Below are 12,836 nucleotides of genomic sequence, written 5' to 3'. Positions count from 1 at the left end.
CAACAACACAAATTTCAGCGTGATTTTACGATAAACGATCAATATCGTTCGTTTAATTTTCTATACAGAAGATCACCAGTTCCACCGTCAGGGCCATCACAAAGACATAATTCGATCCTCAATTCTATACCTTCGCCATGAAGAAATTTAGGTACTTCAAGTTTTCTTTTTTTCTATACATATTTTTCTTACCAAGCATACATATAAATGGATAGAGATAGTTGCAAGCTAAAGTGTAATCCTTCTTGTAAGGTTGAACTTATGATAAATTGGTCATGTATTTCTTTCTTCTTTTGATGCTTAATTATCTCTATGTTTTGTCATCATTCCTGAAAATTGTTCATCCTTAATTTTTTTCTGATAATTGAGATCTTATAATTAACTAAATTAGTTAACAGTTATGATTGAAAATCATGAATTTGTCAACTTTGTTTCTTGTACTATAAGTATGGTTTAATATATTGTTTATGATATAATAATTAGTTGATAATATATCAAAAAATTAAATATAATTTACCATTTTAACTTAAAATCATATTTAAAAGCTAAGTTATTTAAGCATTAACAAATCATTATATATTTAATCATTAGTTACCATACATTTGCATTAAAAGTTAAGTTAATTTCTTTAATTAAAATAAATTTATCTTTAAACACAAAAGAAAATGAAAATTTAATAAAACCTTGATATAAAATTATTAAAAAATTTTGAAAATATAATTTTATACTCATAAATTACTACCTCATATTAAAACCATCTAACTAAGATGATATATTAATATAATATTTAACCAATAATTATACAAAATTAGATAGTTTACTCACACAATAACAATAATTGCAACAACAAACTTTTATCTCACTACACAGATTGGATAAATAAATTATTTTTTCTAAATTGTGTCATATTAAGAACGAAGTTCTTATTTAAATCTAATAAAAATATGAGATTATTTTTAATACTTTTTAGCCAAATCTTTTTCGCTCTACCTCCACCTTTCTTAACATAGACCAACTCTAATACATCTACTCTCATCATCATGTCATCAAAAGATCAATATTTTATAAAAAAGTATAGTAATAAAAAAAATAAAATTTATAATAATATACTAATAAAAATCCATTATTTTATTCATATAGCTCCTAATAAAGACTAAACTCTCATTGAGGCAGTCATTAAAAAAAAATGATCATAAATGCAAATAAACGCAACATCATATCTTAGACCTTTTTCTTTCATTTAGAAGGCTCTCTTCTTCACTTAGAAGCCTCTCTCTAACAATAAATTATTTCGTGCAGAGTCCAGACGAAAAGAACAGTCTGGAATGCAACGTATTTATCGAGTATTTGTAATACTTAACAAATACTCAATAAATACACAACAAATCAGCATATACTCAAAAAATACTCAACAATACTCACAATTGAGTATTAACTAAATATTTACAAATACACATCAAATCTAGACGGTTCTCCCAGTCCAAACTCTGCACACAATAATTTCTCCTCTCTAACAAACTTCTCTCTTAGAAACAGTTTTCTCTATATCTTTAAAGCTGCTCGCTCTCTCTCTCTCTCACTTAGAAGCTTATGATTGAAATTTCTATTTTCATTGATTGCATTTTCCAAAGAAAATTATATAATAGGAGCGTTTGCGACAACTTTCTTGCTGCTTTCTAAAGCAGTTTTTAATACAAAAATTTATAAAAACAATGAAAAAGCATTACCAAAATCTATCCCAAACGAATGCTAAATCAAGAAAATAAGCCTTATTAATCAATAATCACAGCTAATTCTACATTAATCGAGAAGCTACAAACGGGTTAAAGCCTCCCTTCACAAGATCCTCAAGTGGCCCGAACAAGGGTTGGGGAAGTTGGGCCCACTCATACCAAGCCCACCCAGCACACTTATCGGGCTCCATATTGGTAGGGCTCTGGCCCAAATCCGCCATCTCAGCCCGAACAATCATGGTAACAAAATGGGTCGGATTCGGGCCGTCCAACGCCACCATGTTCACAACCGTTAAGATCTCGACCCGGGCCACATCTATCCCCGTCTCCTCCTTCACCTCCCTCCTCGCGCACTCTTCAAAGCTCTCTCCTGCGATTAAATTTTGTATTTTTCTAAATTAAATTTTTATTCAAATAAATTTATAAACTTCTGATTATCAATTGAATGCAAACATATTATAGATTTTTTAAAGCATGTAGTGATATTATAAAATTTTATGATTTTTTAAACTAATTATCCAACTAATAAATTTGGCTATGAACTATTGCTTATCACCATAATTTTTTTTAAATAACAAAAAATTAAAGGAAAATAGAAATATTGAATGATAATTCAAATTGAGGTGTTGTTTTGTATCATATTTTAGACAGGCTTTAAGTGGTGCTTAGGTTTTCTCCAACCAAAAATTTTTTTTAAAAATTTGAAACAAAAAAAATTTAATAAATCTGGCTTTAAGCCGATGCTGATTACATCCAAGGCTTATTAAATCCCACCATTTTTAACGTATTTGATCGATTTTTTTTCTTTAAAGAAATAAATATTGAAACAAACAATCAGACACAACGAAGTTTAGCAATCATGCTGAAATTATTTGCAAGTTTAAATCTCTCAAGATTAATTAAATTTGGGTTGGAGGAGGAAGTAATAAATCTTAGTTGAGCCAGATAGGGTCTGAGCTCCGATCGAGCAAGCACGACATTGGAGGAACTAAGTGAAGGGAAATACCGAATTCAAGGCGGCCGCCGGGGAGGGCGAAGGTGCCGTAGCCGACGGAGGAGAGGCGACGGCCGAGGAGAATGGAGGAGGATTTGAGAAGGAAAACGGCGACGCCTACCTGAGGACGCCGATCGCCACAGATGCGGTTGCCATTTTCCATTTTCTGAACTTTAGAGAGTAGGGTTTTGGGAATTGGGCCGAGATACTTTTAGCGAGGGATACAGTTCTGATAACCCGCGGAGAAGAGAGAAAGGGTATTATATTCTTATCATCGAACAATTATTAGGTAGGCGACCTGACGTACCTCTACATTCGGATGTCAATAATATATCACCACGTGGTCTTGCTGAATCCGCGCGACCCGACGACTTGACCCGGGATTGCTATGTTCGCGTATTGCTAGGTATTGCTTGACAATAATGAAAAATATCACTCTGCGAAGAGCAATACCGAGCAATACTGAGTTTTTATATGTATTGATTTCACAGAATGGTATTTCTCGTTATTGCCGAGCAAAATCGGCCAATACCGAGCAATACCTAGCAACACACGAACATAACAATCCCGTCTCCGTTCTCGGTCGGGATTGTCGGGCCGTGCGATAAATAGTGAGAACATATGACACTATTTTACTAGCGTCCGAACGTAGAGCTACGTCAGTTGACCGGACCAAATAAAAGTTCCTTATCATAAGTTAATTTATTTTAAATAAGTCATGGGGCATGAATAGAGAGGGATCATATCATCCACAGTTGCAGTCATAACTGCATCTGTGCTCTACAAGATGCATAAAATTGGATTTTTGATCCAGCAAAATGAGAGTGATTCAGATCATGATTACTGGATTCAATCTCAACAATCCAAAACAGATGGCATGACAGATATTACTCTGTGCGGACGACTATCCGTAGACCAACCATAATGCGCCATGTCAGCAGTACCGAGCTGGGTACCGAGTTAGGGATAGCTTGGCGAATTCTAATTGGTCTTCGGACAGCGTTCGGCATCCGCACATAATAATTCTACCATCTATAGAGGCTTTAAACCCTAACATCGTCAACATCACCATCACCATTCATTTGAGATGCAAGATATATTTTATGTAAATCCTTCATATTCACCTATCATTGATCTGCATACGTTGCAAAAAACTGGAATGCAGGGGAGTTTTTGGGTTAAATTTTGTGTATGTTGCACAAAAAGAGTGATATGAATGCTGGAAAAACTGAGCTCCTTACAAACAAACAAAATTACACCAAGCAGTATATAAATTACTGAATTGAATCTGACAAAAAAAACAATACTGAAGGCAATAAAAATAGTATAGATTCCTGAATCTTGACAAATGCCAAAACAAATAAGCACAAGGAGATGAACTTACAGCCAGTTCTAGCATGTTAAGTATGTTAAGCGTAATTGCCAATGCTATTAGTGTTGGGTTGATCATTGCACTTGCTGATGTATTTACCACTATCTAGTATCTACATTAACAGAATATAGTCATAATCTTCCAGTTGCCTAACCTGTAGGACATGGAAGAAGGGGTGTATTTGTTAGCTATACATGATCGACGTTCTGGCTGTCGAAGCTGCGATCAGGTTCGGGCTCCTTTTGCGGGGCAACACCGTTGTTCATTCGAGCTCGAGCCTCTGCAAACATTCTCTGTTGCTCTGCTGCAGCTTCCTCTTCTGTCATCTCTATTCCACTGAACCTAACACCCTTGGGAGAATCCTGAGATTATAGAAGGATAAATATGAAAACTCACTGATATTTATTATAGAAATTTCAGAAGATGAGATGTGCACCAGTGTCTCGAGCTTATGTTGTTCATACGCAGCAGCTACTTCTTCAATGTATTCCCCAAAGCCAAGAACCTGTTATCATCACCTACAGTTAGAATGGACTGACTAAAAAGGTCTCGCTGAGACATCTATGTTTTTAATTGATTGATATTAATAAACCAAGTAAAGACGAGCATCATCATCATCATCATCCTCATCATTTTCATGGTTATATACAAGTGTGTTAGGTCTAGATAAAGATTCATTTTATTTTCCTTTAGGCTGATCTCAAATATTGTAGTATTTTCAGGGACACAATTCAACTTCACTAAACACCAATTTTTTCCCTTTATCTGTCTCAACTTCAAATTTTCCTGCTAAGCACTCATTCTCATGGTCTCTATTAATCAAATTTCAGCCACAAATAGGCAACAACAACAACAATCCTTGCTATAAAAAATGAGCAAGGGATGTGGCAAAATACGATATAAGCTATAGTGCGACTATTTTGCACTATTGACAAGTATAGTTACAACTTATGTCGCCTTTGAGGTTCATATAATATTACTTGTCAAACTTCTCAGCATTGTTGTCAAGGAACAATGTCGAGCCACTGGAAAAACAAAACAAGCAAAAAAATAAAAATAAAACAAAGTTTCCTTTAGCATCAAGCATCTCAGGCAATCACATATCTTAATCGTGAATCCATCGTGGTTTAGTCAAACTTATCTTTAATTTTAACAAAAAATGTATGGATTTAGAACAAATATGAATTTATCAAAGAAAAAAAATTTACAAAACATGGAATACTAAATAGGAATAATTGAAGAATGACTATTCATAGATCTGATATGATGAAGATTTCTACTTATTAGCTTCAAATAATAATGTAAACGATCTAGCACCAAATACTTCTTGTTTCTAGCTTTTCCCATATCGAGATAGCTTGAGAGTCCTTAAGTGGTCTTTGGCCATATTCTTATTGGAAGTGTGTGGACAATCAGTCGCTAAATTTTGTTGAACTTTCAATTCTTCTTAAATTCCTTTCTAATCTGCTATATCTTCTTTCACTAATCCTTCCGATTTGATCAAAAACTATCTAGACCATTTACTGATGAGAGTTGCATCAAGTATACCAAGGAAAAGTGCGAGAGATCAACCTCTAAAGCCTTTAGAACATGTTCTGGAGCAATTGTCCTTTTGTCCTCTCGATTACAGACATCATTGGCCTCCGATGATACAAGATTGATGAATTCTGAGAAGGAAAAAAAAGTTGAACAAAGTAATATTAGATCAGCAGGAAAAAAATTTAGGACAACCCAAATAGTTGGGGTTGTGGTTAATGATAATGATGATAAATCTTAGAGAAACTATAGGTCATTCTTTTAAAGAAATGTCAAAATGGAAAAGCGTTAAAATTTTCTGATTCTTATATAATTCAAACAACAAAAGAACAGAAGTATGAAAGAAGGGCCATTTAAACTGTCAGAAGAACAGAGCATCAGATAGCAGCCATGAATTTGGTTGGCTAAATAACTGTCAAAGACAAAAAGATATATTTAGCATCCGACTAAGGCTTCTTTTGGGACTGCTTTCTTCCTGCTTCTTGAAGTGGCTTTCTAGTACAAAAATTTAAATTTTTGTACTAAAAAGCTGCTTTAAGAAACAGTAAAAAAGCCGTCCCAAATAAAGCCTAAAACAACCCAAATGTCAGACAAGAAAGTTTTTCAGGCTAGTAGCAATGGGAAATGCTCGGCAAAAGCGAACCTCTCAGAAGAATTTTAGAGGGTTTCTTTTCAAGATATTATCACTAATTTTTATATGAAGGAAGCTTGTAGCAGTCTAAAAGCCATAATCTTCAAAATTTAAGATGGATATGAATCAAGGTTCACAGAATAGGACCAAACCTGCAAGTACATCTGGTCAAACCATGAGCCGACTATGGACAATCAGAAATAACTAGAAAAAATGGCTCATAACATTGACCAACAGGAACTTCATTTCATTCATTTTTGAAAAAATTTCAAGACCAAGATAGCAAAACAGGTTAGTAATCTCATTCATAATAAATTTGATGGTATAAAACTCTAATTCTAGCAAAAATTTAGTCATTTGGTCATTTGATTAGTACGTATAATCAAGAGATGGAACTAAAATGTAATATTATTTTATATTTCAGTAATATACATTGCAATTAATTGCATCATTATTCTATATTTTTTAATATTTATTATATCATCATGATTGAAACTTTGAATTTCGAACCTTTCCTATTTTATGTTCAATGTCTGATCAAGTTACCAAAATTTGCTTGGAACCAAAACAATATAACGGGTGGAATAAACAATTACTCATAGGGAAGATTTCCTGCTAAGTTACTAGACCACGAGTGAAATCATAAATACAATATAACGGGTGGAATAAAACAGAATAAAAATTCATCAAAAACAGCTATAAGTTTTGATATTTGATTAAGGCTTTGTTTGATGTGGCTTTTTTTTTTGCTTCTTAAAGCAACTTTCTAGTACAAAAATACTTCAAGAATAGAAACAAAGTCATCCCAAATGAAACCTAAATGTATAAGCAAATAATAAATGCGTTCCAGTAAAAAATGACTGAACTTAAATAGATGCATGAACAGCCAAATCATGATAAAGCTTGATAAAGGATAGAACTAAATTTGTAGCAACTAGCAAATAAATATTAGATTTCAGAGATGGATTCTTACCAACACAACATTCAACAAGAAGATCTTGAGTATCCCTTGCCACACGGACATCAGGTGGAAGCATCTCTTTAATTATTTTGAACATAGTTGCTGAAAATAGTGTAAATTCTACATAAGAAATCTTATCTACAAACAAAATAATATTCAGATGCTCACATATTTTACACCATTATGTTACACAAATAGGACCATGCTTGAATGACCAGATAACTTTGGCATAACATATTTTTCAAAACAGAAAAGAAAGCTGTTTTCATTAATATTTCCCTGCAAAAATGTGCAGATACAAAGGCTTTTAAATATGTAAATATAGGAGAACTCTCACACATTGAGGCACCACTAGGCATAATGGGTTGAAACTTGAAATTCTATCACTAATTTCAAAGGCACATATTTCCCACCAAAGAAAATGAAAATATTCGCTTTGCTACGCAATCAAAAATTCAAAGGAACCTAATACGCCTCGGTATCAACAATAGCCAATGAACAATGAAAAATTTAACAAACAACAAAAAAATTTTATTGATAAACCAAGAAATATGCAAAAACAAGATACAATGACCCTCTTTCGAGAGGAGGACCTTCTCTCCCAAATCCTAGATGCTGCTAAAATCCCTTACAAGAATTGTGGACAACAATCACTCACAAAATTCTGCATACAAAATATAGCATAAACACCATCAAATAATAAACAGCAAATTTCAAATTACTAATATAGACATAGGGTACTAATATAGACATAGGGCACTGGGACGATCCACTTGTAGAGGGGCAAGGAAGCTACACAATCCTCCCTTTTTTGTTTTCTCCTTTTAACTAGACCACAAGATCAAATTCTTTATTTATTTTTTTTTTCAAAGTTGGATCCAGTGCACAACAAGCAGACACTTTCTTTTATCTTGGCTAATAAAAGTCTAATGATATGGAGAAAATAAAAGCGTACTTCCATTCAAAAAAACATAAGACAGTCATGTCTCAAAGCTCTTTGAAAACTACATGATGCAATAACTTGTGTCAATCATCCGGCAGCTTGAGAAATATAAGAGGGTAGCAATAATATCCCCTAAACTTCCCATGATTAAAGCTAAGGAGAGAGAAGGAACGCATTTGAAAGGGTAGACATAAATGAAATAGCAAATAATGGCAATAGATTAATATCCAATGAATCTTCCTTTGCCAAGCATTTCCCATATGGTGCTCATCCTTCATTCCCTTTAAAGACTATCATCAGGGAATGCAAAGGCTTATGAGAAGCAAATGATGACTCATGGTATTTGACGCAAATACCATGCATGAAGATCCTACCAATGGAGGGTCCAAGGAAATAGTTATGTCTGTAAGCTTCCTCTACATTGTAAATAGACCTTTTTCATGATTAAAACCATGGCCTTCATGTCATTCCTGTTGTATCATCTTGGTCTCAAACATCTTTTTCCTCCCACATCTATCTTGCCGCAACCCAAAGTTAGTTTTGAGTGAGGTAGCTACCCCTTCTCTATATCAATTCCTAGCTTCTACCGCTCTCTCTCCACGCCTTATTCATTGATTCAAAACGCAAGGAGTCAAATAAACATGGGCATGTCAACTGAACCAAGAATCCTAGATATAATAGTAGCTGGGAATCAGGGAGAAGTTCATAACTGATTCTCCTCCTCCTCTTCTTCTTATTGCTGCTGAAATTCCTCTCTAATAAATCACAGCCAATTATTATCTTTGGGGCGAATTTTAGATAACCTGGAGCCTCTAAAGTCAAGTTTGGTTGCTCTTGATTGCTTCCAAGCCTTTTAGGCCTATGATCCTTGTCAAAAATAAAGAGAGCGTGGAGAGGAGTAAATTATTGTGATTTGACTTTGGAGCCATTGACAAGGAGAGATATAGGAGGGCATCGAGAGAAGGAAAAAGGGAGATCTGAAATTCAGAAATAGGAAATGCTAAATTTGATTTTACATTGATTATTATCTAAAAAGAGAATCAAAATCATAAGCTAAATGCAAAAATCATCGAGATGATATATCCTTGAAATTCAAAAGTCTAAACTAACTTCCATAAGTTAAAGAAACAACATCTCCTTAAAGTTTGAAAGTCAAACCAACTTATCTAGGTTCGCCAACTGCCTTCTAAATACAAAGATTTTAACATAAATCTATGAATAGATAAGAACATTGAATTCAAATAGAATTATGACCAAATGGAATTGACTCTTCCTTGTTAAGCTGAGTTCTGCAGATCATTCTCCCAAAAGAGGAGAAGTGAAAATAGCAACAACATTGGCAAAGATGGGATTAGGGTGGCAAATTGATAGCTATGTCTATCCCCATTTTCCATTTCAACATCTTATCAACAAATGCATGAGAGTTAAGGAGCTGCAAACACTGATCTTTCTCCAAACCTTCTAATTTTTTTTCCAGGGGTTCCCCCCCCCCCCCCTCTTTTTCTTTTCCATCCCTCTCTTTTGAATAATGAACAATTCTTAATTAGGATACAACAACAACAATAATTAGGATATCTCGATCAAAAAATAAATGCAGTGCTAGTGCCATTCACCTAGTAATTAACATGACCAGATTTGAAGTAAGAAAACTAACAAAATTACTATTTAAGAACTAATGAATAATTAAAAAATAGCTCAAGACCTACATGTAAGATTCAAACTAAAAGTGCATTCAAAGTGAAACATATACAAGAAAAACTAGAAGTTACAGCATAAAATAATGGACCCCAAATTTGAAGGACTTTGGATTAACTCTCACAACAACAAAGGTTTTATATGGAGTTTTCCTATTGAAAAAGAAGCCCAACATTTAGTAAAACACCCACCCATTCAAAGCCAACTCTACAAAACAAATAATAATGAGAGATTATTATGCAGTAATATGATTTTGTAAACATTTCAGTACTATTTAAGGTCTTAAGTGTCATTTCCACAATTGCGAATTTTAGAAATTGAGCCAAATTGAAAAGGACTCCACTTTCCAAAAATCAAAGTTTACTTCTATAAGATATATGCCTCTTAAGAACATACAGGTTCATTCTTTAATATCTTGATGATAATTCATATCGGGAACATTAAATAAGTCCTTTTTTCCATGTGATTGACATCCCCAACTACATTCATAGTTGTTCAAATTGGACCTCATTTTCTTTACATAATTTTTTATAAAGATGCATAAGATAAACACAAGGCATCTCCTTGGAAATTGCTAGGATAGAAGTTAACTAGAATCTAGATTGCTCTTTCCTTTCCTAGAAGAATTACACATTCCGCTAACCCATCTCTACATTTTAAGAGAATGGCTTTTGTAAAGTAAAAAAGATAAGCATTGGGTTAAAAAAAATATGCCTGCTTCATACTTTTTAGCTTTGAAAGGTGCAAGATTGTAATTCCCTCGATTTTATTAGGAAGATGATTCTAAGAATTTCATGATAAACAAACACCTTTTTAACAATCCATGCAGTATTTAGCCAAACACTCGTCCATCAAAGGAATAGCGGAACCAATCTACACCTTTACATCAATACAGAATTTTCCATTTGAAAAGCCACATTAGCACCAATCAATAGGTGCTCATCCAGAAAGTGAAAGAGAGAGAATGTAGTTGATAATGAAATTGCTAGTTCAAAAGCCATCATAGACATTAGCTAGGTGCAAATCCTTGAGAAAGAAAATAAAAAATTCAAGTATTTCTCCATGGATTTGTCATTTGAAGGAACTTGGGAAAATAGAAAGTGAGAGACATATACAATTACCTACAGATGATAGACATGGATAGTAATGGATGAATGCAAAATGATGATATTGTTCTCTGATTCAGGACTTTGGATTTATGTGCAATTGTGACAATAAAGTAGTATCAGGCCTAGTTCAAATATGAGAAAAGTTGAACAATAATGGTGCTCTATGGACTTGTTATTATGCCAAATTCTGCTTACACTCACTAGTTTGTTCCTATTGCAACTTCTCCCATGCGATCATACAGCCACTCCAATGCTTAACTTCAAGCGACTTTTTGTTAATCTTGTCATCAAGCAAGCGGCACCTTCATGCAATTCCTTCATATCCGGATCATGATTGCATGTGGGATTTCCTGTTGGCATGCAACTTTACCACATTATCTCATGGATTGATCGTGTTTAATGCGCCTTTGGGTCTATTTGTTTCTGGCTCTATCATGTTTCAGCATTGCTCTTCCAGATCACAAATTTCTTTATGGATAATTTTGTAATTATACCAAGAAAAGCTGGGCATACACAATAACAGATTTTGCTGAATAAAATTATCATTCTTCTAAAACCTTTGTGTTTGTTGGAAATTGGATGGTGAATTCTTTCAGTGCAGTGCAGTGTTAATTGTTAACTTTCAAAAGTAATCATTTTCTTGTATTAGTGTGATGTCTGAATTTTTTTATAGTGATTTCTTTACCTTTAATGTGTCGTACTTTAAAACTATGGGAGAGAGTTATGAAGCATAGGTTGCGGCGTGATACTAATGTTTCTCAAAATCAATTTGGATTCATGTCGGGTAGGTCGACTATGGAAGCCATACATTTATTAAGAGGTTTGATGGAGAAATATAGAGAAAATAAGGAGGATCTACATATGATATTTATTGATTTAGAAAAAAGCATATGATAAAGTTCCAAGAGAAGTGCTATGGAGAGTTCTTGAAAAGAAAGGAGTCAATAATGCTTATATTCAAATCATTAAAGATATGTATGCAGGAGCTATTACTTGTGTTCAAACACAAGGTGGATTGACCAAGTATTTCCCTATTTCGGTTGGGTTACATCAAGGATCAGCCTTAAGCCCATATCTTTTTGCTTTAGTCATGGATGTTCTCACTAGACATTTGCAAGAGGATGTACCTTGGTGTATGCTTTTTGCTGATGATATTCTTCTTGTTGATAAGACTAGAGAGGGAGTTGAAGGTAAACTTGAATTATGGAGATCAACCTTAGAGTCTAAAGGTTTTCACTTGAGTAGATCTAAAACGGAATATATAGAGTGTAATTTTAGTAGTAATAGAACTAGTGAGGGGATTGTGACTTTGGGCGATCAAGTCATTAATAAGAGTACACGTTTTAGATATCTTGGATCAATTGTTCAAAGTGATGGTGAAATAGATGGAGATATTATCAACATAATTCAAGTTGGATGATTGAAGTGAAGGAATGCACCGGGCTTGTTATGTGATAGAAATGTACCCCTCAAACTTAAGGGAAAATTCTATAAGATGGTAGTGAGGCCTGCAATGCTTTATGGTGCCGAATACTGGCCATTAAAAGAGAAGCATAATACTAAGTTAAGTGTGGCAGAGATGAGAATGCTCAGGTGGATGAGTGGCTTTACCCTTAGAGATAAGATACGAAATGAGCATATACGTGAAAAGGTTGGAGTAGCTCCAGTAGAAGATAAAATTAGAGAGAGTCGCCTTAGATGGTTTGGTCACATAAAAAGGCGGCCTTCCGACGACCCAGTTAAGAGAGTAGAGGTATTAGATTTGACTTATATTAAGAAAGGTAGGGGTAGACCTAAAAAGACTTGGTTAGAAAATATTAGGAATGACCTTTCTTTATTAGATTTAAACGAGAATTTGACTT

At 34.0% G+C, this 12,836-nt stretch overlaps 2 protein-coding genes across 2 annotated transcripts; both read right to left on the bottom strand.

The window, feature by feature from the left end:
- Nucleotides 1–1,747: 1,747 nt before the first annotated feature.
- On the bottom strand, nt 1,748–2,956 carry LOC110102650 (nudix hydrolase 1). Its single transcript, XM_020831086.2, has 2 exons — nt 2,740–2,956; nt 1,748–2,103 (listed from the first exon to the last, which is right to left on the bottom strand). Exons 1-2 carry the CDS (start codon nt 2,888–2,890, stop codon nt 1,796–1,798), a joined length of 459 nt encoding a protein of 152 aa, XP_020686745.1. The 5' UTR covers nt 2,891–2,956; the 3' UTR covers nt 1,748–1,795.
- A 1,024-nt stretch (nt 2,957–3,980) lies between these two features.
- Nucleotides 3,981–7,396, bottom strand: LOC110102643 (protein Dr1 homolog). The gene is made up of 4 exons (XM_020831075.2): nt 7,240–7,396; nt 5,672–5,766; nt 4,536–4,604; nt 3,981–4,461 (listed from the first exon to the last, which is right to left on the bottom strand). Exons 1-4 carry the CDS (start codon nt 7,322–7,324, stop codon nt 4,288–4,290), a joined length of 423 nt encoding a protein of 140 aa, XP_020686734.1. The 5' UTR covers nt 7,325–7,396; the 3' UTR covers nt 3,981–4,287.
- Between the last annotated feature and the right edge of the window lie 5,440 nt (nt 7,397–12,836).

Source organism: Dendrobium catenatum, unplaced genomic scaffold (genome assembly GCF_001605985.2).
Source record: "Dendrobium catenatum unplaced genomic scaffold, ASM160598v2 fragScaff_scaffold_1608, whole genome shotgun sequence".
Taxonomy (NCBI): Eukaryota; Viridiplantae; Streptophyta; class Magnoliopsida; order Asparagales; family Orchidaceae; genus Dendrobium; species Dendrobium catenatum.
The sequence above is the reverse complement of the archived record's forward strand: the minus strand, read 5'-3'. Positions and strand labels throughout refer to the sequence as shown.

Bases quoted from the DNA above. Each gene is read 5' to 3' on its own strand.
- LOC110102650 (XM_020831086.2), bottom strand. From the start codon at position 2,890: ATGGAAAATGGCAACCGCATCTGTGGCGATCGGCGTCCTCAGGTAGGC. The intron at 2,104-2,739 runs GTATTTCCCTTC...ATTTAATCGCAG, and splicing joins CGGCGGCCGCCTTGAATTCG to GAGAGAGCTTTGAAGAGTGC.
- LOC110102643 (XM_020831075.2), bottom strand. From the start codon at position 7,324: ATGTTCAAAATAATTAAAGAGATGCTTCCACCTGATGTCCGTGTGGCA. The intron at 4,605-5,671 runs GTTGATCTCTCG...TGATGATAACAG, and splicing joins ATGTTCTAAAGGCTTTAGAG to GTTCTTGGCTTTGGGGAATA. The intron at 4,462-4,535 runs GTGCACATCTCA...CTATAATCTCAG, and splicing joins AACATAAGCTCGAGACACTG to GATTCTCCCAAGGGTGTTAG.